Raw genomic sequence first — 19,502 nt, forward strand, 5'->3', positions numbered from 1 at the left:
ACAATACCTCCGGCTTCCCAGGGAGATGGTGAGAATGAATAATTCTTTTCTTGTATAGTAATTAGTATAGAGTTGATAGTGTGGTGCAGTGGGCCGAGTGCGGCCTGGCTGTTGCACTTCTAATTTAGCTGCTGGAAAACGCAGCAGATGGTCCAAGAGTTTGGGTTCCTGCGCTCATATGGAGACCAGGCGATGCTCCAGGCTCTGGCTTCAGCCTGGCCCAGTATAGGCCTTTACATCCATGTGGGAGAATAAATCAGCAGATGGAGGGGTCTTTCTCTCTGTGACTTTGCCTTTCAAATAAACAAATCTTAAAAAAAAAAAAAAGCACTTAGGATAATGCAGTAAACACTTCATACATGTTTTAATAATCAACATGCTGAAACATGACTGTCTTTCTGGCTCTGAAAACCAAGCACACATCCCTCCTGACCACTGAGATGTCCATCTTCTCGGTATCAGAAAGGAGAGAGATCCGCTAGCCAGGAAAAAATAAATAAAGAAAAAATAGAAAGAGCTGAGGTCACCATGTCCTTCTCCTTGACATTCAGAGAGAAAGGCAGGAAAAGGGGCCTAAGTAACAAAAATTATTAAGAAAATCCAGCAGCCAGGTGTAAGAGAACAAGAGGACAATTGACTGCTTGTAGCAACTGCAGGAATGCATTTTGAGGTTCTAATATGAAGAATCTCGAATTACTTAGCTGTGTCATTTCTGATTTTGAATTGAAGGAATCAGTCTTCACTTTGACAAGAGGTCTGACAGAACACATCTGGGCATCCCTCTTAGTCTAGGCTCAGGAACACCTGCCTGCATGGTCCCAAGACTGAAGGGTGAACCACTGGGTCAAGGCTCAGGCAGACTGCAGGGCCAGCCTCCCGAGGCGTCCGCCACTCACACACATGGGACTGCTTCGGTAAATAGCGAAAACCATTACCCTAGTGTCTTCTAACTCCCTCTGGAGTTTGTCAGCTTTGGTCTTTTCAAAGAGCAGGCTCTGTTCAAGCTCCTTAATGCGGGCATGCTCCAGTTTGGTCTGCGTCTGTTAGTGGAGAGGAAGAGGAAGAGAACACCACAGTGCTGCCGTGACGTGCCAGCACCAGAGAGGAGAGCGCGGCATGCAAGGCTGAGCCACGGGCACCTTCCGCCAGAGGACGCACAGAGGGGGTGGGTACAGGAAGAGGATGGCGCTGCACTGAGGGGCTGGGGTGAGGACACACTATGGACAGGGAGACGGTGGGCGGGGCACATGAGCTAGGCTATCGAGAAAGGAAAACGGAGAACACACAAGGCGAGATGAGGTGTCAGATGCATGCAGCCAAATATCAGTTATATTGATAAGTGAAGTTTATCAGCACCAATTAGCACAGTTAATACCCCTCTGAACTATCACTTGCCCTTGTGCCCAGTGGTCAGTGGCTACCCGTCCCTCTCGTGTGTCTAAGTGGCCAGCCCATGGGACGATCTGTACTGTCACCTAACCATGAGGACGGTAACATCCTAGACCTTCAAGTGTCCTTGGTGCCCAGGGAGTGAATCTCTTGCTCTGACCCACCACCTGACACCAACAGTGGTCAAGTACCAACTCTTAGGCCGGGACTCCAGGGAGCAGAACGCAGGACGGCGCAGCTCGCCCTTGGCCTTTGCGGCCATTCTTAGCAGCGTCTTCCCTGAGTCGGGGCAAGGCCCAGGAGAGCTCTCATTTCCTCCCAAGGCTGACTGACTCCAAGGGGTGACAAAATGCACTTAGAATGATGAAGGCAAGACGCAGAGCAGGAGAAGGGCTTCACGCCGACCGTCCGGGACTTGACATTTTCATCCTGAGGTGCCGTAACTTCCATCAGCTCAGAGGTTAGAAAGGCAAGCAATGGTCACGCAACGCAGAAACGTGAGGCTTGTTGGTTGGCACAAAAACAGCTGGTCAGACCTAATGTGGCCTCCCAGATACCTCGCACTCCCTCTCAATGTGTCTTAATCTGATGGAGCACAGAAGGGTAACTTCTGGGAGGACCAAGTGCAGTGGAACTGCAACTGACCAAAGTGATCTGCGCCTCGGGCCGCCCTTCCTCTGCCCCAAGAGGGGAACTCAGGGGTCGGCAGGGAGAAGCTGGCGGGGCTCTCAGCAGCTCAAGGCCGCGTGCCAGCCCGAGCATCTGCTTGTGCTCACCAGTCTCATCTATCAGGCTGCACCATGACGGATGATGGGGAAATGGCAACAGATTCCAAAGCGGCCCAGAGCAGTGCAGAGCGTGGGTCCAGGGTGGACAGGTGACAACCACTGTCACGCCCTCTAGGCGTCTCCTGGGGCCCTCAGTGCATTCGAGAGGTCAGTGTGCTTGGGAAACAGAAAAACCATCATGGAATGCTTAAAAATAACCAACAGAAAAAAACTTTAAATTCTTTTCTTCAGCTCTTTAAACTCCAAGAAAATAATGAACTAAAATTCAGAGCTAATTGGATAGTTCCCTGGCTCCTCAGGCGCTGTAGGCAGAAGCACTTCAACATGCCTGCTCTTGGCAGGGGCCAGGCCACAGCCTTTGGGAGTGAAACGCAAAAACGAGAGGAAAAGGCCAAGGGCTCCCAGGGCTCTGGCGCCTTTCTTCCAATGGCCATTGGGTCAGGAATCCGGTCCCCACGTCTCCCGCCACCTTGTCCCCAGCAGTGCAGCCAAGCCTCGTGACCGCCGTGCACATGCGTGCCATGGACTCCATGGCGGCCACGGCACCCCCAATCCGCAGGCTGGAACGTACTGCACAACAGAACAGCCCTCCTCTGGACCTCACTTCTTTCTCAAAATACAACACAGAGTCTCAAGAGGCAAGGCCTGACACAGGAGCTGAGAAGAAAAGCGCAGGCTTTGCGAGAAGCGCACGGGCAGGCGGGAGGAAGGTCCCATGCAGACTGACACCGGGTGCAGCGGAGCCTGGTTTGGGAGGAGAGGAGAGACCCAGATCACGGAAGGAGCTGCACAGAAAGGAACCCTCCAGAACAAAGGCCTCTTGAAAAGTCCAGTCTTGAGCTGTCTAGGTAGGCGGCCAGGAGGTGGGAGCGGGGGTCAGGGGGAGAAGGTTGTTCCTCAACCTAACTGCGTCCCCTGGTGTCTTCGGGACTTCCTGGTCAGCAGGGGAACTGGCCATGTGCAACAAGAGCCCCGCTCTGGCTGGAGAGTTTTCTGTCAGGCGTCTGCTCCTCACCAGGAGGAGGAAGTCAAGAATATGACACTCCGGTTAGGGGAGTCTCTCCTCAGTAACAACACATTCACCACACAGCGTCTTCACACGTCTGCCACTGGTCCTGCTACCTCGGGGGAACCCTGGAGCAACCACCACCTGTGCTCCCGACCTGGTGCACTGGCGGAGACTGGCCAGCAGGGCGGCGCACAACGGTCCTGGCTCTCAAGGGGCATCAACTGGGCAGGGCGAGAGACTGCCCTGGGGAATAGTCACTATTTCTTCATTTCCAGTGTTTTATGCTTTAGTCAGCTGCCGTCTCTTTCAGAATACTTATATCAAAATTAGAAGATGCTAGAAAATGGGGGATGGGAGTCAGCCAGGTTCCCCAAAAAGGTAAAGTTTTTTTTTTTTTCAAAATTCTTTATAAAGTAAAAATTTGCCTATTTATTCTTTAAATAACTGTATTTATGAAGTCTAGCCATTACATACGATTTCTTCAGGACACTAATGGAACTGCTTTGAAAGCCACATGCACAAAAGTATTAAAGTCAATGTCCCACAGTCAGATAACGCAGTTAGTGTTTGAGTCATCAGTATGCATTTTAATCCGTAATCAATCTGTGTTAACAAGGACGTATCCACAGTTAAGTGACCTCTTACATTCTCAGGATCTTCAGAAATCTGGCTGTTTTGCTATCAGCAAAAAAAGTAAAAAAAAAAAATTTAAACAACAAAATAACAAATTCAACTAAAGTTTCAATATGTGTTAGGATTTCAAGGTAACTATTTGATTAATTTCAAGTGAGTTTATCAGACAGACTATACTAATCTAGTGCTAATGTAACTATTTTAACTCAACCCTTCCCAAAACATCACAGGCTGTAATTCATACAAATTAGATGATGATATGGAATTTCTAATGAGGCTTTGGGGGGGCAGTTTTAAATGGATGAGAACAACACAAAAGTCAGCTAGAGGAATGTGACTGAGTATGAAATGAGCGAAGAAGATATCATTATTGATAAACCATTTAACTTTGAGCCCTAAGTGACCAGAAAGGAGAGAGTTCAACTGGGAAGGATGCAAGGAAACCCAAGGGCCCGCTGGAGCACAGAGCCCCATCACAGCATACTGTGCGCTCATTCTGAGAATCGCACAGGCCACGCCTTTCACTAAAATCAAAGACATCTGCAAAATCTGAAAAGCCTAATCTACATCGTCATATATCTAGCAGTGTTATTTAATACAAAAACTAACAGGAATAGTAATAAAGAAAAAATCTCTGAGTAGTGTTTTTTTTTTTTTACTGTGCCAATATTTTTAGAAATCAACCATTAGAACAAACACTTTATTCCTTCTACAGGGTTAGAATGGATTCACACTGCCTGACTGAAAAAAAGCCGAGATAAAGCACAAGGCTTTACTATGGACTACTACGACTTTTAAAACCGCTCTTTAAGATGCCATTTCTAATCCTCAGAGAATCAAAGCCAGCCTCTCTTAGGGCTGTTTCATACTGAAGACACTGCCAGGTTTATGACTTGACGAAGCGAAGTCCATGGTTCCGAACAAAGACTCAAGAGAAGAGGAGACAGCACTGGGCCTACCCCAGGCACCAGGACGCCAGAGCCACAGCTCAAGGCCGGGCACTGCCACCGCAGCCACAGAGCTGCGCTCCAATGCCCCTTGACCAGAGGGGACCGGATGTTCTGGGCACACCAGGCAGCTGGCACATGATGTCACCCATGTTCCCCCACACCAGAACACACAAAAGTTCCAGAGAACTGGAGGGGTTTACCTCAAGATCGCCTTTGGTGATCGATTCTTCCTCGACACGGAACTGAAGATCCTCAACCTTCCTGTGGAATAAACGCAGACCGAACACGTGAGAAAGAAGCCAAGGAGACACAGGCCTAATGCCCAGCCCACCCCACGCCCAGAGAGAATCCTGCGGAAGGTAGATGTCTCTGCGATGCAGGAGTAAAGACCTGCGCTCGGCAGCCTCCAGCTCTCAGCAGCTGTGCTGTCAGGAGGCCCCAAAACACAGATTCTGGAAGGCATGTGCTGAGGGCAAAAGGTCACTGTTCCATGGGTCATGAACACCAAACAAGACAAGCCTCAAAGGAAAAGGCCTGATCACCCCAGAAAGGTGTAACTTGCACTTCCGACAGCAGAACACAGAAGCGCAACTCAGCAGGTGTCTCGGGGAGAGGTGACAGGCTCCCCATGCAGAGACCCCTTCCAGAGCAACAAGAGCTGCTGCTTCAAGTCCGGGTGGTGAGTCGCTTGGAGAGAGAGCAATCAAAGATCCTATTTCTTTAATTCTGACATTCACGTTTTCTCACATTTCATCCTCTCTGATACTGGGTATGGATTTTAATGAATGAACTAGAAGAACACTCTGATGAGTGACAAAAATCCCAGTGTAAGAGAAGGAGGAGAAGGGGGACAATGTTTGTAACCTATATTCAAAACAACACAAAAACCTTTATTCTCACTAGCACTTAGAGCAAAGTGGGTGTGGGAGCCCCGGAATCCAGTTTCTGCTGCCTTCCCAGGTGCATCAGGGAGCTGGCTGGGAAGCAGAGCAGCTGGGACCTCCACCGGCACCCATGCAGGATGGGACTTAACGGATTATGCCATGGCGCCAGCTCCCACTACTCCACTGTGACCCAGCTCCCTACTAATGAACCTATGAAAGCCAAGCAGGAGACCAGGGTGGAGTCCTAGGCCCCTGACTTCAGCCTGGCCTAGCTCCAGCGGCTGCAGCCATTTGGAAGTGTACTGGGGGGTGGAAGATCTCTCTGTCACTGCTCCTTCCAAATAATGGGCCCAGGTACTTGGATCATCCACTGCTGCTTTTCCCAGGCTATTAACAGGGCGCTGGCTCCAAAGTGGAACAACTGGGACTCAAATCGGCACCCATATGGGAATGCCAGCGCCACAGGAGGCTGCTTCACCTGCTACCCCATGATATCAGCCACCAGTTTTCTCAACTAAGTCCCGCATCTCTAACACAGAGACCTTCTGTCACCCACCAGATGCGATTCACCCTCACAAGCACAGGAGACGGGGACTGCAGGAAATGAGATGTGAGCAGTCTCTCCACAGGGCTGGCCAGGGTGTTCTTACAGGGCACTTGGCATGTGGTAGATTAGTAAACTAATCAGGCAAACTAAAATATCCCAAATTTTTTGGGAAAAGGCAAATCAAGGCAACCTGTGTTAGCACACCCCACAGTTCAATTTCTGCTGAACCCACAAGTCGTTCCTTTGGTTCTAAGGATTACCATGAACAGGTCATTAATAGGAAATTTTTTGTGAGCTTTTTAAAAGGTAAAGGCCGGGGTAGGTACGTGCACTGTGGTTTTGACTCTGTGGGGGAAGGGGGTTGTGGGCACTGTTATCATTTGGCAGGTTAAGCCATATCCTCTGATGCTAGTATCCCATATGAGTGCTGGTTCAAGTCCCAGCTGCTCCACTTCTGATCCAGCTTCTTCCTGATACCCTTGGGAAGGAAGTGGAGTCTAGCCTGAGGGCTTGGACTCCCGACACCCAACACCCACGTGGGAGACTTAGAAATCTAGGGTCCCAGCTTCAGCCTCGCCCACCTCCAGCCAGTGGGGCTATTTGGAGAGTAAACCAGTGGATGAAAGATCTTGACCTTTCTCTCCTTCTCAAATAAAGTAACTCTCCCTTTAAATAAACAGATAAATCTCCATAGCAGACTCCACTTGGGACGCCCACAGCCCACACTGGAGTAGCTGGGTGGGAGTCCTTGCTCTGCTTTTCAGTCCAGCTTCCCGCTAATGTGACACGCCCCTGGGAGGCTCAGCTGGAGCTCCATTCTGGACTGTGCCCTGACCCAGGCCCTGGCTATTGTGGGCATTTGGGAAGTAAATTGGGAGTCTGCAAACATAACCCGCTCACTCTCCGCGCTGTGAAGCAGACAAGAAAGGAAAAGGCAGCCTTGAGCACAGAATGGTCTAGAATCACCTCTTCTCTTCTTCCAGTTGGTTGAGAAGCTCCACCTTCTCCCGGTCAGCTGCCTCCACCATGGTGCGCAGCTGGTCCATCTTGGCCTCGAGCTCCAGGACATGCTGGGGAAGCAAGGATGCCGTGAGCAGCCTCCTTGTGAGGCAGATTCAGGCCCTGGACACCCAAAGAGCTCCAGGTGTGGGATACCATGGCGGGAGCCTTACTCTTAACTCCTGTCAGGTTAGTGCCCTTTCCTGGAAGGTGACCACCAAAGCCAGAGAGGGCAAGGGGAGAACAACTCGCACCTTCTGTGCCGCACACACATGCACACATACACACACGATGAGGAACCTGCCGGCAGGAGCTGCACCCACGGGTGAGATGGGGGCCCAGCAAAGGAGCGGGCTGCCACCCAGACACGGGGGTGGGGGGGTGAACCAGGCACAACAGAACTTCATCTCCGTGACAACAGAAACCAGCACTCAGGTTGGCCCCAGCTTGCAAACACGCTCAAGGCCAGCTCCCCGGCCTCCTTGCTGCACTCAGACACTGCATGGAGGCCAGTAGCAGACTTCACCTGGTCGTGTCCATCCCGGGCCAAGGCTAGTTCCTGCTCTATCTCCCCCGCGTGGCTCGTGGCCTTGGCCACCTCCGCCCTCTCCAGATCCCGTTCAGCCAGCAGCTGCTCAATGTGCTGCTGCTTCTCCTTCAGGGCCTCCTGGAGGGCAGTGGTGCCGGAGATCTTCCTCGCGTACCGGGAGGAGGTCTCAGTCAGCTGCAAAGGAAAAGTCAGACACATGAAAGGCGACGATGCGACCAGGGCAGCGAGGCATGCATGGCAGCGGCTCCTCGGCTAAGCACAGACGCTGCCCGGCCCGCGGGCTGCCAGCGAACAAACAAGACAGCAGAGTTCAGCAACGACACGCTGACGCTGGGAGCGCGCAACCTGAGCAAAGTTTGCAAGGACAAGTGGCTTAACTCACAGCTGCTCGGGCCCAAGTGTCCAGGCCATGGGGGAATCCAGAAAAACCCCAGGGACCCACTTAAGTATTTCCTCAGAGCTCTATTTCTCTAAGCATTCTCCTCACGTGACAAGATTTTGGTCAGAGTTTCACCTCAGGCTTGGACTTTCCTAAGCTTTTACACACAAGAAACGAAGAAGACATCGCTTCCGCTGTCACAAATCTCCCTTCCACTGAATGAGCCGCTGGATCTTTATGTTAGGATTGCCTTTGACTTTCTCTCAGAACCAAAAGTCTGGGAGATCTCACCCAGGAACCCAGCCTCTGGGACTTGAACTTCAATTGCCCAAGATTTGTAAGAGGGAGACTCTGCCTTTAAAAGCAGGAGTGGGTGAACAGTGTGGGCGTGGACATCTAGCAGGTCCACACACCACAGCCAGCAAGGAGAAGGAACTAGACCAAGAAGACAGAAGAACAGAGAAACAAGTGGGGAGAATAGGAAGCAGGAAGGCAAAAGGGAAATGAAAAGAGGGAGGAGAAAGAGAAACAGGAAGGGAGAGACAGGACAGAGGGCAGGTCCTGGCCAGGGTGTGCTCCAGGCTGCCATCCACGACTGCCGCTTCAAACACCCAGTTTCTCTGGCTCCATGCCTGCATAAAACCCCAAGAAGCAACTGCTGCTAAGTGTTAGCAGGGCCCTGGGCAAGGCAAGAGCCTCCTATGCTGGGAGCAGAGGCTGGGAGGCGGGCAGCAAACGGCCTCGTCCCTTGGCAAGCACATCACTGCCTCCTTTCGTTCACCGTCCACGGTCAGAGCTCCAGTCACCACCTGCAGGAGTCCACCCGAGCCCTGTGCACGGGCCGCGGGCTGACGCTGGAGACCTCGCACTGAGCAACCTTCGGCAATGTGAGAACCATGACAGTAAAGGGATGCAACCGAGATGGGAGTGTTTATTTGAAAGGTAGAGTGACTGAGAGAAGGGGAGGATAGAGATACAGAAATGAGGAAGCATCCGCTGTCCCTTCCACAGATGCCCACCACAGGTGGACTGGGCCACGTGGACACCCAGAGCCTAGAACTCCATCAAGATCTCCCACGCGGTCCTCACCTTGAACAAGCCAGGATCCCATAGGGACACTGGTCTAATCCGGGCAGCTAAGCTTCCCATCCAGCTCCCTGCTTGTGCCCTGGGATAGTAGCAGAGAATGGCCTAAAGCCTTAGGACCCTGCACCTACGTGGAAGACCCGGAAGAAGCACCTAGCTCCTGACTTCAGACTGGCTCAACTCCAGCCACTGTGGCCACCTGGGGAATGAATCGGCAGACAGAAGATCTTTCCTCTCCTCTCTGTCTCGCCTCCTATATGTATATCTGGCTTTCCAATAAAAATTTTAAAAAATCTTTAAAACAGTCTTGAGTGGAACTTACACCACCTGATCCCAAGCTTTGGGACAAAAGCCCCACCAGTTGACAGGCCAACACCCTCCCTTTGGAATCCCACTTTCCCTTCCCTGTCCAACAACCGAGAGGCAGCAAAGCCAGGCGAGCAGCCAGCAGCCCTGCTGCGCAGTCCCAGCCCCGACAGTCTGACTCCAGCCGCCGCTCTCTCCTGCGGCAGAGATCCCGAACTCAACTCGGAGCAGGACCTGCTTTGTGCTGCCGAAGGACGGGGCGTGAGGCAGTGACAGCCACTGCCTCTGACACCAGCAGAACACCACGGCAACAAACAAAGAAGCACAAGCACTGTGTAATTCAGATGATTCTATTTTCACTGCTCTAAGGAGGGAAAGGAGAAGGAGAGGTAAAGATGGGAGGAAACAAAACGGCTTTTTCCCAACATCCTTTCAGGTTTCCAGAACCTTCTACATCATCTGACCCACATCAAGGACACTCCATATACATTAACTACTTTCTCTGAGTTAGGCTACATTAATATAACACTAGACTTCTAGGTTCATGATTTTTCTTATAATACTTTCTAAGACTGTCTGAAGTTCAGCAGAAAAAGACTTATGTACTTGAAGAAGAAGATTCCTCCAATTTCTCTGTCATTTTCACGTCCAAGACACCATCCCACACGCTGGACTAAGAAGTACTTACTACAGATTCAGCCAAAGCTGGTACATGCTTAACACTTCTGCGTTTGGAAACATCTACTAAAAGCGCTTTGCTATTTCAACCATTGCATTCCTGTAGGAGATACATTTTCTTAAACTCACTTGCCAGCATTTTCACAGCAAGCTACAGGCAGCAAGCAGCACGAGGACAAGCAAAGCACAGTCAGGCTGGCAAAGCATGGGGCGGGCCGGGGCGGGGAGGCTTACTAATCCGGTGCGGCTCGGCTTGCTGCTCACGGACGAGGCCACCGAGCTCAGGGAGCTGAGGGACGAGGCGGAAGGGCTGCGCTTCAGGCTGGCAGGTGTGGTGGCCATCACTCGCCGTACCGCGGCGGCCTTGGCCTTGGCTGGTGTGGTGGAAGGAAAGCCAATCTTGGTCACTTTGTGGACGGGAGCGAACAAGCCGTATTTGGCTTGACACTGAAAGTACCTGTGGGAAACAGCAAGAACAATAACCAAGAATAAGTAAACTTCATTGTAACAAACGAAAATAACCAAAAGTTCTCCTGGCTCTGACCTTGCGACTGGCTGGCTGAGTTCCCACACTGGCAGGAGGCAGCACTGGCAAGTGTGCAGGCTGACAGCCCGCGGCTGTGGTGTTTGAGAAAGGACACCAGTGGCAGCATGATGCAAGACACACAGCTGCCGTGGAGTCCTGCGCTCAGGGGAAGAGCACCTCCACTCCCGCCAAACACGGACGGAGGATCCCACAGCACGCCACGCAGATCCCACTGCATAAACCCACATCACCACATGCCGGTGCAGAAGTCAGGGAAGCACGTTAAGCCCCCAGCTGCACTGCTGGCACTCCACATGCGCGCTGAGATCTGGCTGCGGCACTCCCTACTGATGACCTGCAGCAGCAGCAGAGGACAGCCACGTGCACGGGCCCCAGACCCCATGCTGGACCAAGAGGATGCTCCTAGCTCCCGGCTGCAGACCAGTCCAGCTCTCGTCATTGCAGTCACCTGGGCAGGGAGCCTATGCACAGAAGCTCTCTGTCTCTCTGTAACTCTGCCTTCCAAAAAAAAAAAAAATTTTTTTTAAATAATCACACTTTAATCCAAAACTACATATTTGCTACATATTAATAAAAACGCAAAAAAAATCCTTGTAGAATGTTTAAAAATAAATGTCTTTAAATATTCCTTGGACCGTCCTTGACTGGTTTCCCACACCACAAGCAGGGGGCTAGAAGGGAAGTGGAGCAGCCAGGGTACGAACCGGTACCTAAATGGGACCCTGGCGGATGAAAAGCAAAGATTTAGCCACTAGGCTATTGCGCTGGGCAATAAGCATTTTTTTTTTTTTTAAAGATTTATTTTTATTATTTTTTCATTGGAAAGGCGGATATACAGAGAGGAGAGACAGAGAGGAAGATCTTCCGTCCGATGATTCACTCCCCAAATGAGCGCAACGGGCCGATACTATGCCAATCCGAAGCCAGGAGCCTCTTCCGGGTCTCCCACGCGGGTGCAGGTTCCCAAAGCTTTGGGCCATCCTCGACTGCTTTCCCAGGCCACAGGCAGGGAGCTGGAAGGGAAGCAGGGCTGCCGGGATTAGAACCGGCGCCCATATAGGATCCCGGGCGTGCAAGGTGAGGACCTTTAACCACTTGCGCCACTGTGCCGGGCCCAGCAATAAGCATTTTAAACATTTATTTAATAGGACCCTGCATCCACATGACAGACCCAGAAGAAGCTCCTGGCTTTAGATCGGCGCAGCTCCAGTCACTGCAGCTGCTTGGGGAATGAATCATCGGACGGAAGATCTTCCTCTCTGTCTCTCCTCCTCTCTGCATATCTGACTTTCCAATAAAAATAAAAAGGCCTTTAAAAAAAGAGAGAGACTGTTTAAAAAGAAAAAAGCTACTCCTCACTCTAGCCCCACCCTGGGCCACCCAGAGACTCTCAGGGATTGACTGGGACCAAGAGGGACAGAAACCTCTCTCCTATGAAAAGCCGGAAGCGTGCTGCGTGTAATATTTTTAAGCAGATGTTTGCATGTCTTGCTGCGGACACAGGATGGTCTTAAGAAATCACAGGGCAGCACTGGGCATACTGGCTTCGATCCTGCCACTCCTGAGCCCTGCAGGAGGCAGGATGGACACAGCGCAGGTGCAGCCTCACCTCGTCCCGGCCACCGCGCCATCGTTCTTCCCGAGGGGCTCGTCCAGCTCCACGCCACACCATTCCCCCTTGGCAAAGTCTGTCTCCCCAAGAAACCGGACTACGCCAGCCTTGGTGCCTCCGACCTGGAGGAAGAGAAGGTCAGAATGAAGAAATGAAGTCACTTCCTCAGCTCACTCCTTGTCATCCCGACCAGCCCCTCCATCAGCCCCGGCAACGTCTTACTCCCTGTTGAAGGAGTGGAAAAGCTACCTGGACAACGCACATTCTCTATGGTTTGACAATAACGAAAGGCCTTCATGCCTTCCAGGCACCTGTCAAACTAAACATTGCTCTCCTAAGAAAAGCACTTTACTACTCCACAGCAATTCTGTTATTTCAAAACATTATCTGTGGGGCTATATCATTGGTGTAGCAAGTAAAGCTGCTGTCTGCTGTGCCACCACAGGGGTGCCAATACAAGTCTCGGTGGCTCCACTTCCAACCCAGCTATCTGCTTATGACCTGGGAACGCAAGGGAAGATGACTCAGGCCCGTGGGCCCCTGAGGTCAAGTGGGAGTCTGAGGAAGCTCCTGGCTCCCAGCTTCAGACTCCTTGGGGGAGTGAATCAGCAGATGGAAGACCTCTCTCTGTTCTCTCAGTAACTCTTTCAAATAAAAATAAATCTTTAAAAAAAGAAAAAGAAGGTAACCAAGTTGAGAGGTTTCCACAGAAACCACGGGAGCAGAGACAGACTTCCCTACCGTAAGCTCTCATGAGACAGAGACACTGATGCCGCCCGCTGGGTCAGGGGACCAGCCACACACAGCGGCCCCTGGGCGCCCTCCCAGCAACTCACTGTCAAGTCCTCTACGAGCCATTCAATCTCACAGCTTGGTTTATAAGGCCCTAAAGTGGCCAATGAGTGTTAATGAGGGATGGCTTCCCAAGAATTTTAAGAACAACACCTGCCAAGCTCTAAGCTAACCGGCTTCCTTATGAAAATAAACATGGTTAATGGACACTTTCCAACAACAAACTGAGCCCTCACTTAGGGCTCAACCTCCTGTAAGAGCAGCCTTGACTGCCTTCCCAGGCCACAAGCAGGGAGCTGGACGGGAGATGGAATAGCCAGGATACAGAACAGTGCCCATGTGGGATTCCAGTGTAGGCAGGGTGAGATTTTAGCCATTAGGCTATTGTGCCGGGCCCTGGAAATCTATAATCCTAACTTGTAAAGGCATTCAAGTCTCAGCACCCAGGGGCCCCGATGCTAAGCCACAGGGAACAGGAGGGAGGACAGCAAGCTCGGTTACCTCAGCACGTGAGCTGGGCTGCTGCAGTGTGAGCTTATGAGCACCAACAGTTCCGTTGTAAACAGTGAGCCCAAATCCCTTCAACAAAATGTGGAGTATGTCCACCAAATGCAACATAGCCAATACACAAAGCAGTAACACGTTTTACAGCACGATGGCACGAGACGTAAACCACTACATGCTGTGAGCCCAGGAGCTATCCAGGGGAGGCAGGGCAGTCGCCACAGGCACGGCGCAGGGTGAAGAAAGCCTGCAGACCGGCATGGGGAACCGTGCACTGCTGGAAATATTCCCAAGCTGCACTGCGAGGCTCTGGACATGCACCTCTAACCAGCATTCAGCACATTCCTGGCCTGAACTCCTGGAAACAACAATGCAGCAGAAAAAGGCAAGCGACCGCACGCTCTGAAGTCGGCCCTCAAAGAAGGCAGGTCAGGAACACGCATGTCTAGGGTTCTGTAAGTGCCCATGTAAGTTACTTTTAAATTGTATATACTTCAGTGAAAAACTACTGAGCCACCTTTTGTCCCTCTAGGGTCAATGGGCATCTAAGCTCACACTGCACTAAGATCAAAGCCTGGCTTGTCTGCTTTCCTAATCAAGATGAGATCAGAAGCTACAAAGTGTCTCAGATCCAGATGTTTACCCAATGGTGGGGAAGGAATTCGCAGGATCAGAGTTGTTGGAAGTTAGCAGATATAGGCTCCCACTCAGCATGGAGGCCCGGGAAGTGGTCAAACCTGCCTGGCCCAAGTCCCGGAGCAGGAATGCCCATGCCACAGGCTGGCAAGGCACCAGGCTGTGGCACCGTCGGAATCAAGATTGTGGCTTGGGAATGCAGAAGGAAACCGGCATGCAATTACAGGGCCTGACAGCAAACTCCAAAGAGGACATCAACCCAGTCACTGCCCCACAGCCTGGGCACTCAGAGCTGTTACACAGGGCAATGCCATCCCCGGGAGGACACCTCATTTTAAAATTTTGATTCATTTATTTCAGAAACACACAGAGGGAGCACTAGCCCACTGTCTCCCTCTCCCACATGCACTGCAGAGTCGGGGATCCACGCTGCATCCTCCTACAATTAACTCCTCCTACATCCAGCAGGAAGCGGAACTGGCACAGAACCCAGGCGCCTCAACGCACAAAACAGGCCATTCAACCTAAAGAGATTACCTTTCAGTTTCACTTCTCTGTGAACTTTCTGAATTACTCTTGTATAATTAAAAAAAAAGAAAAAAAAGAAAAAAAAAAGTGAACAGGGCCTGGCGCAGTAGCCCAGAGGCTAAAGTCCTTGTCCTGCATGCGCCAAGATCCCGTATGGGCGCCGGTTCTAACCCCGGCAGCCCCACTTCCCATCCAGCTCCCTGCCTGTGGCCTTGGAGAGCAGTCGAGGACGGCCACTGTGCGTAGGGAGCTGGCAGGGTTGGGAGAAGGGTGAAGCTGGGGTCTAGGAATTTCACCCAAGTCTTGCACGTGGCGGGCAGGCTGTGTTAACAGGAAGCTGAGATCGGATGCCCTGAGGAGGGCGGGGTATCCTACCCAAGCTCTTAATCTTATTAACTGTCTTGCTGTATTAACAAAGGCTTTGGGCCGTGCTCCACTGCTTCCCAAGCCACAAGCAGGAGCTGGAAGGGAAGTGGAGCAGCCGGGATTAGAAAGGGCGCCCATGTGGGACCCTCATACGGGATGAAAGGCGAGCTCCAGTTTTAGCCACTTGGCTACTGCGCTGGCCCCATAAATTTTTGAAAAAAAAAACAAAGAAAAGCCAAAAGAAAGAAAGCCCATAAACATTTATAAAATGATATTTTTTTTGGTTGAAGTGGTAGAAAAAACTAGCATATCACTGCAAACCTAGGCTAAACCCTACATAAATGACAGCCAGGTGTAAATTTGTTTATTTACACATGAACTGGACAAACAGAAAAGTAATTTTCGTGAGAAAGTGAATGGCTATGCCTCCAGAGCACCTTGTGGGCCAGCTGTGCACTTAACCCGCTCCCGGGGACTCACCAACACTCGGTCTCCGATTCTGAGCTCTCTCTCTCCCTTCTTGATTGACCCAGCTTCTGAGAGGTTGGAGATGGACTCGCTGGCGGTTTTTGTAAGGTTGCTGACCTGGGACGTGGCCTGGGACGTGGCTGCAGGTTCCTTTGCTGTTGGCTGGGGTGACTTATGGGAGCCATTTGCAGGTGTGGCCAGGGAGGACGCCGCCACGCAGGCTGCAGGGGTGGACATGGGTGACGTGGCTCTGGGGGCCGATGGCGGCTGCAGGCCGTTGGCTTCATCTTCTGCTTGCACTTTCCTTGTTAACTTCGACGGTCGGGTAAAAATGCCCTTGAGTGGTTCACACTGGAAATAACGCACTCCAGCTACTGAACCATCGTTCTTGCCTATGGGTTCATCTAAAACAATCCCCGCCCACTGGCCTGGTGCAAACTGGGTCTCTCCAAGAAACTGAATAAATCCAGGCTTATTGCCATTCACCCAAACACGCTCGCCAACACGGAAGTCATCGATAAATTCCTCCTGGGCCTCAGAGGGTGGGACACTTGATGCTTTTTCAGTAGATACTGTTTTTTCCGTTGGAGCTGCAACTGAAAATAGGAGACAGAAAAGGTGCCATTTCAGAACTGAGCACACAATCTCGTCACCTGAAGGAAAGCAAGCAAGGGGAAACCCACAGCCAGGGAAGCCACCCACGACTCTCATAAATGTGTCCAGGTGGGGCTGCTGCTGTGGCGTAGTGCGCAGGGCTGTCCTCTGCGATGCTTGCACCCCTCATGGGTGCTGATGTGAGTCCGGGCTGCTCCACTTTCCTTCCAGCTTTCTGCTAATGTGTCTGGGAATGCAGCGGAGGATGACCCAAGCACTAGGCCCCAGCACCTGCCTAGGAAACCCGGAAGAAGCTCCTGGCTACTGGCTGCCGTCTGGCCTGCCCTAGCCATGGCAGACACTTAGCAACGTGACCTCGCATGCAGGTTCGTGCTAATATGTACGGGCAGCAGCGGATGAGAGTCCAGCGGGCGGCACGTGGGGGAGGAGGAGGAAGAGAGACACAAAGCCTCACCAGCGGCAGGGGCCTTCAGGGCTGTGCTCCCCGGCTTGAGGATCTTGGAAGGGGCCTTCAGCCCGCTCGGCTTCAGCACGCTCATTTCCCGGGGTGTCGGAGCTACTTCGGAGCTACTTCTCTCTGCTTCCGGTCACTATCTTTCCCCAACCATCAAGGCAGCTGTGGGTGTTTCTAAAGCAAAGCCAGCCTCTGGGTGAAATCTGCAAAGACAAACACAAAATTATAGACATTAAGGACAAAGGGAGCACGAGCGACAGCTACAACTAAAGCAACCCGCACAGCTTAAACTCCTACACGTGTCTTTCTTTGGTCATAAATCATCTCCACATGCTATCCAGCAAACTGAATACTAAAAAATGCCACAAAAATGCTGAATGCACTTAAAGGCAATTGTCCCAAATGCAGTAATACGCTCGCATTGTGTTACCTGATACTACCAGACCAGTACAAACAACCTGGACAAAGGGGTTCAGAAAAGTTCACATCAAACTTAACGGAGGAAGGGGAAGAGAACTTTGAGCTGTCTTCACTCACCTGTACTACGCATGTGTCAGTGTCACAGGCATCACCTGAGTAGTTCTTAGGTCCATGTGCACAAGTTAAACTAAAGGAAAATTCCCAACTCTCACAGGGAAGGGCCCAGCTGGGAAGAGGCAGGAAAGTTGTCTGTGTTCTGTCTAGAGACACGGCCCGGTTTCGGTTTCCTGCAGCTGAGGCATGTGTCCTGGGCACAGGCACGCCATCTAGTCACCTGCTCCTCTGCACAGGAAGAGGAGGTGAGCGGGAAACGGAAGCAAGGGACATGAGGAAGAGTCTGGGACTGTGTAATCAGACGTGACACTCAAACACAGAACAATTCAGTCGAAGACAAAAAATGCTGCATCAAAAAAGAAAAGTGTCACCCAGGCAATGCCAAAGATTATGCAGAGTCGGGCCCAGGCGACAAGGCGGCCTGCTTGGCCACTGTGCTGAGACGTGTGGCTCCCTCACCCTGCCCTGTCCAGCAAAGGGCATGTCACCCACACCCTAGGAATGCAACTTCACCTGGAAAACCGTTTCTGCCAGGGCGACTGAGCTCACATCTGGAAACTAAGTTTAAATCTCTTGCAACACCTGAGCAGCCCTAAGTCCAATAATAAGTGTTCTTTTGCTTGCTTGTTTTTTCATTTACTTGAAAGGCAGAATTCAGAGAGAGGTTTTCCATCCACTGGCTCACTCCCTAATGGCCAAGACTGGGCCAGGAGCTTCTTCCAGGTCTCTCACAGGGGTGTCGGAGGTTCCTGGATCTGGGCAATTTTTCACTGCATTTCCAGGCCCATCAGCAGAGAGGTGGTACCGCTGGGAAGTGAAGCAGCCAGGACTCAAACTGTCACTCAAATGGGATGCAAATGCTGCAGGTGTTGGGCTTAACTTACTGTCCCCAACAGGTGTTCTTCTAAGATGAAGATCTGCAACACTGACATTGCACACTGGAACCCTGGTCAAGTCCTGACTGTTACGCTTCTAATCCAGCTCCCTGCCAACATGCCTGGGAAAGCAGCATGGGGGCGCTGCAGTCCCCGTTTCCTGCTGACGCAGACCCAGAGAGGCTTGGGCTCCTGATACCCACAGGGGAACACTTGAAGCCCGACCCAACCCTGGCTGTGGAAGCCACACGGGAGGTGAGCCAGCACATGGCAGCTCTGTGTCTCTCCGCCTCTCAAACACTAACAACAGTGCATGTATACGAAGCACAGTACCGAACTCAGGCAAAGCATGAGCTCTTGGGTTCTGACCAAACACTCCCTGGAGAGAAATTCTGAAATCTGCCCCAGTGAGCAGCTAGGGCAAGCCGCAGACAAACTTTGCAGCTCAAAACCATAAACTCACAAAACTCTGACTCCCTCCAGGCCTCAGCCTGAGACACAGAACCAAGCAATGATGAGAAACACAGTGTGGGACCCGGCTGTCCCCTCCCAGGCCAGCCAGGGGACACAAGCCCCGAAGCAGGGAACTGTGCCCGACATGGAACAGAGGAGAAAAATCTCGTCTGTTTCAGTGAGAGCAGGGAGCAGAAATAACAACGCTAGTTTTTAAACTCTTCCAGTTTCTTTTGCACGTCCTGTCAATGTCAGGCTGGGTTCAAAACACCACTTCACCAAGAGACCAGAGAGAGGCCCTGGCCACAGCACCCTCTAAGCAGAAAGACCGAGAGGAGGCGTCTCCACACCACACTTCACAGGCAGCAAAGCCTGGCAGACATGCGTTCACAGACGGCCTCCTTCTGGGTCGCGCTGTGCCACGTGGCACAGCAGCTCCCCAGCTGTGACCCACTGAGCGTCAGCCCTGACACAAGGGCGGGACCTGGCGCTGAGTCAAAGGCAGCAAAGACCATATGGAAACGCAGCAATTCCGAGAAGCACGGAAAACAGAACAGTCGCGGAAGCCTCACTCAGGAGCCGGGCATATTTGAATTGCTGACGTGTGTTCACTGAATCCTTGCAAGAACCCTAACAGAGCACTGCAATTTAGACATAGTGTTTGTGCATCCTTATCCCAATTAAGCTTCACTATAGATTCTATCACTACGCCTTCTTCACAAACGAAGAAATACCTCAGTCACCAGCAGGTGTATTTCGCCACCTGCTCATTGGCTGCCATTTTCAGGCATTCTGCTCGGAAACAGGGATGTAAACACAGGTACTGTGACCCCAAGACCCAGTGACTTTCCACTAAGTCTAACATTCATGCCAAGAGACAGACACCACATATTAAGAGTCAAAACAGTACACGAACAGGC

General features: G+C 51.5%; 1 protein-coding gene across 4 annotated transcripts in view; it reads right to left on the bottom strand.

The window, feature by feature from the left end:
- The window catches only part of CLIP1 (CAP-Gly domain containing linker protein 1), an 82,016-nt gene that overhangs the window by 42,660 nt on the left and 19,854 nt on the right, over nucleotides 1-19,502 (bottom strand). For 2 of the 4 annotated variants that reach the window (XM_040987063.1, XM_040987067.1), the window contains 7 exons: nucleotides 16,721-16,923; nucleotides 15,664-16,247; nucleotides 12,355-12,479; nucleotides 10,433-10,655; nucleotides 7,726-7,923; nucleotides 7,167-7,270; nucleotides 4,970-5,030 (listed from right to left, as the gene is read on the bottom strand). In XM_040987063.1, the coding sequence (XP_040842997.1) occupies nucleotides 4,970-5,030; nucleotides 7,167-7,270; nucleotides 7,726-7,923; nucleotides 10,433-10,655; nucleotides 12,355-12,479; nucleotides 15,664-16,247; nucleotides 16,721-16,805 (1,380 nt within the window). In that variant the 5' untranslated portion in view covers nucleotides 16,806-16,923. Of the gene's footprint in view, nucleotides 1-935; nucleotides 1,041-3,831; nucleotides 3,865-4,969; nucleotides 5,031-7,166; nucleotides 7,271-7,725; nucleotides 7,924-10,432; nucleotides 10,656-12,354; nucleotides 12,480-15,663; nucleotides 16,248-16,720; nucleotides 16,924-19,502 lie in introns of all 4 variants that reach the window. The other 2 variants (XM_040987065.1, XM_040987066.1) reach the window with 2 other exon arrangements.

Source organism: Ochotona curzoniae, unplaced genomic scaffold (assembly GCF_017591425.1).
Source record: "Ochotona curzoniae isolate NIBS_2020 unplaced genomic scaffold, NIBS_Ocur_1.0 contig_46, whole genome shotgun sequence".
Taxonomy (NCBI): Eukaryota; Metazoa; Chordata; class Mammalia; order Lagomorpha; family Ochotonidae; genus Ochotona; species Ochotona curzoniae.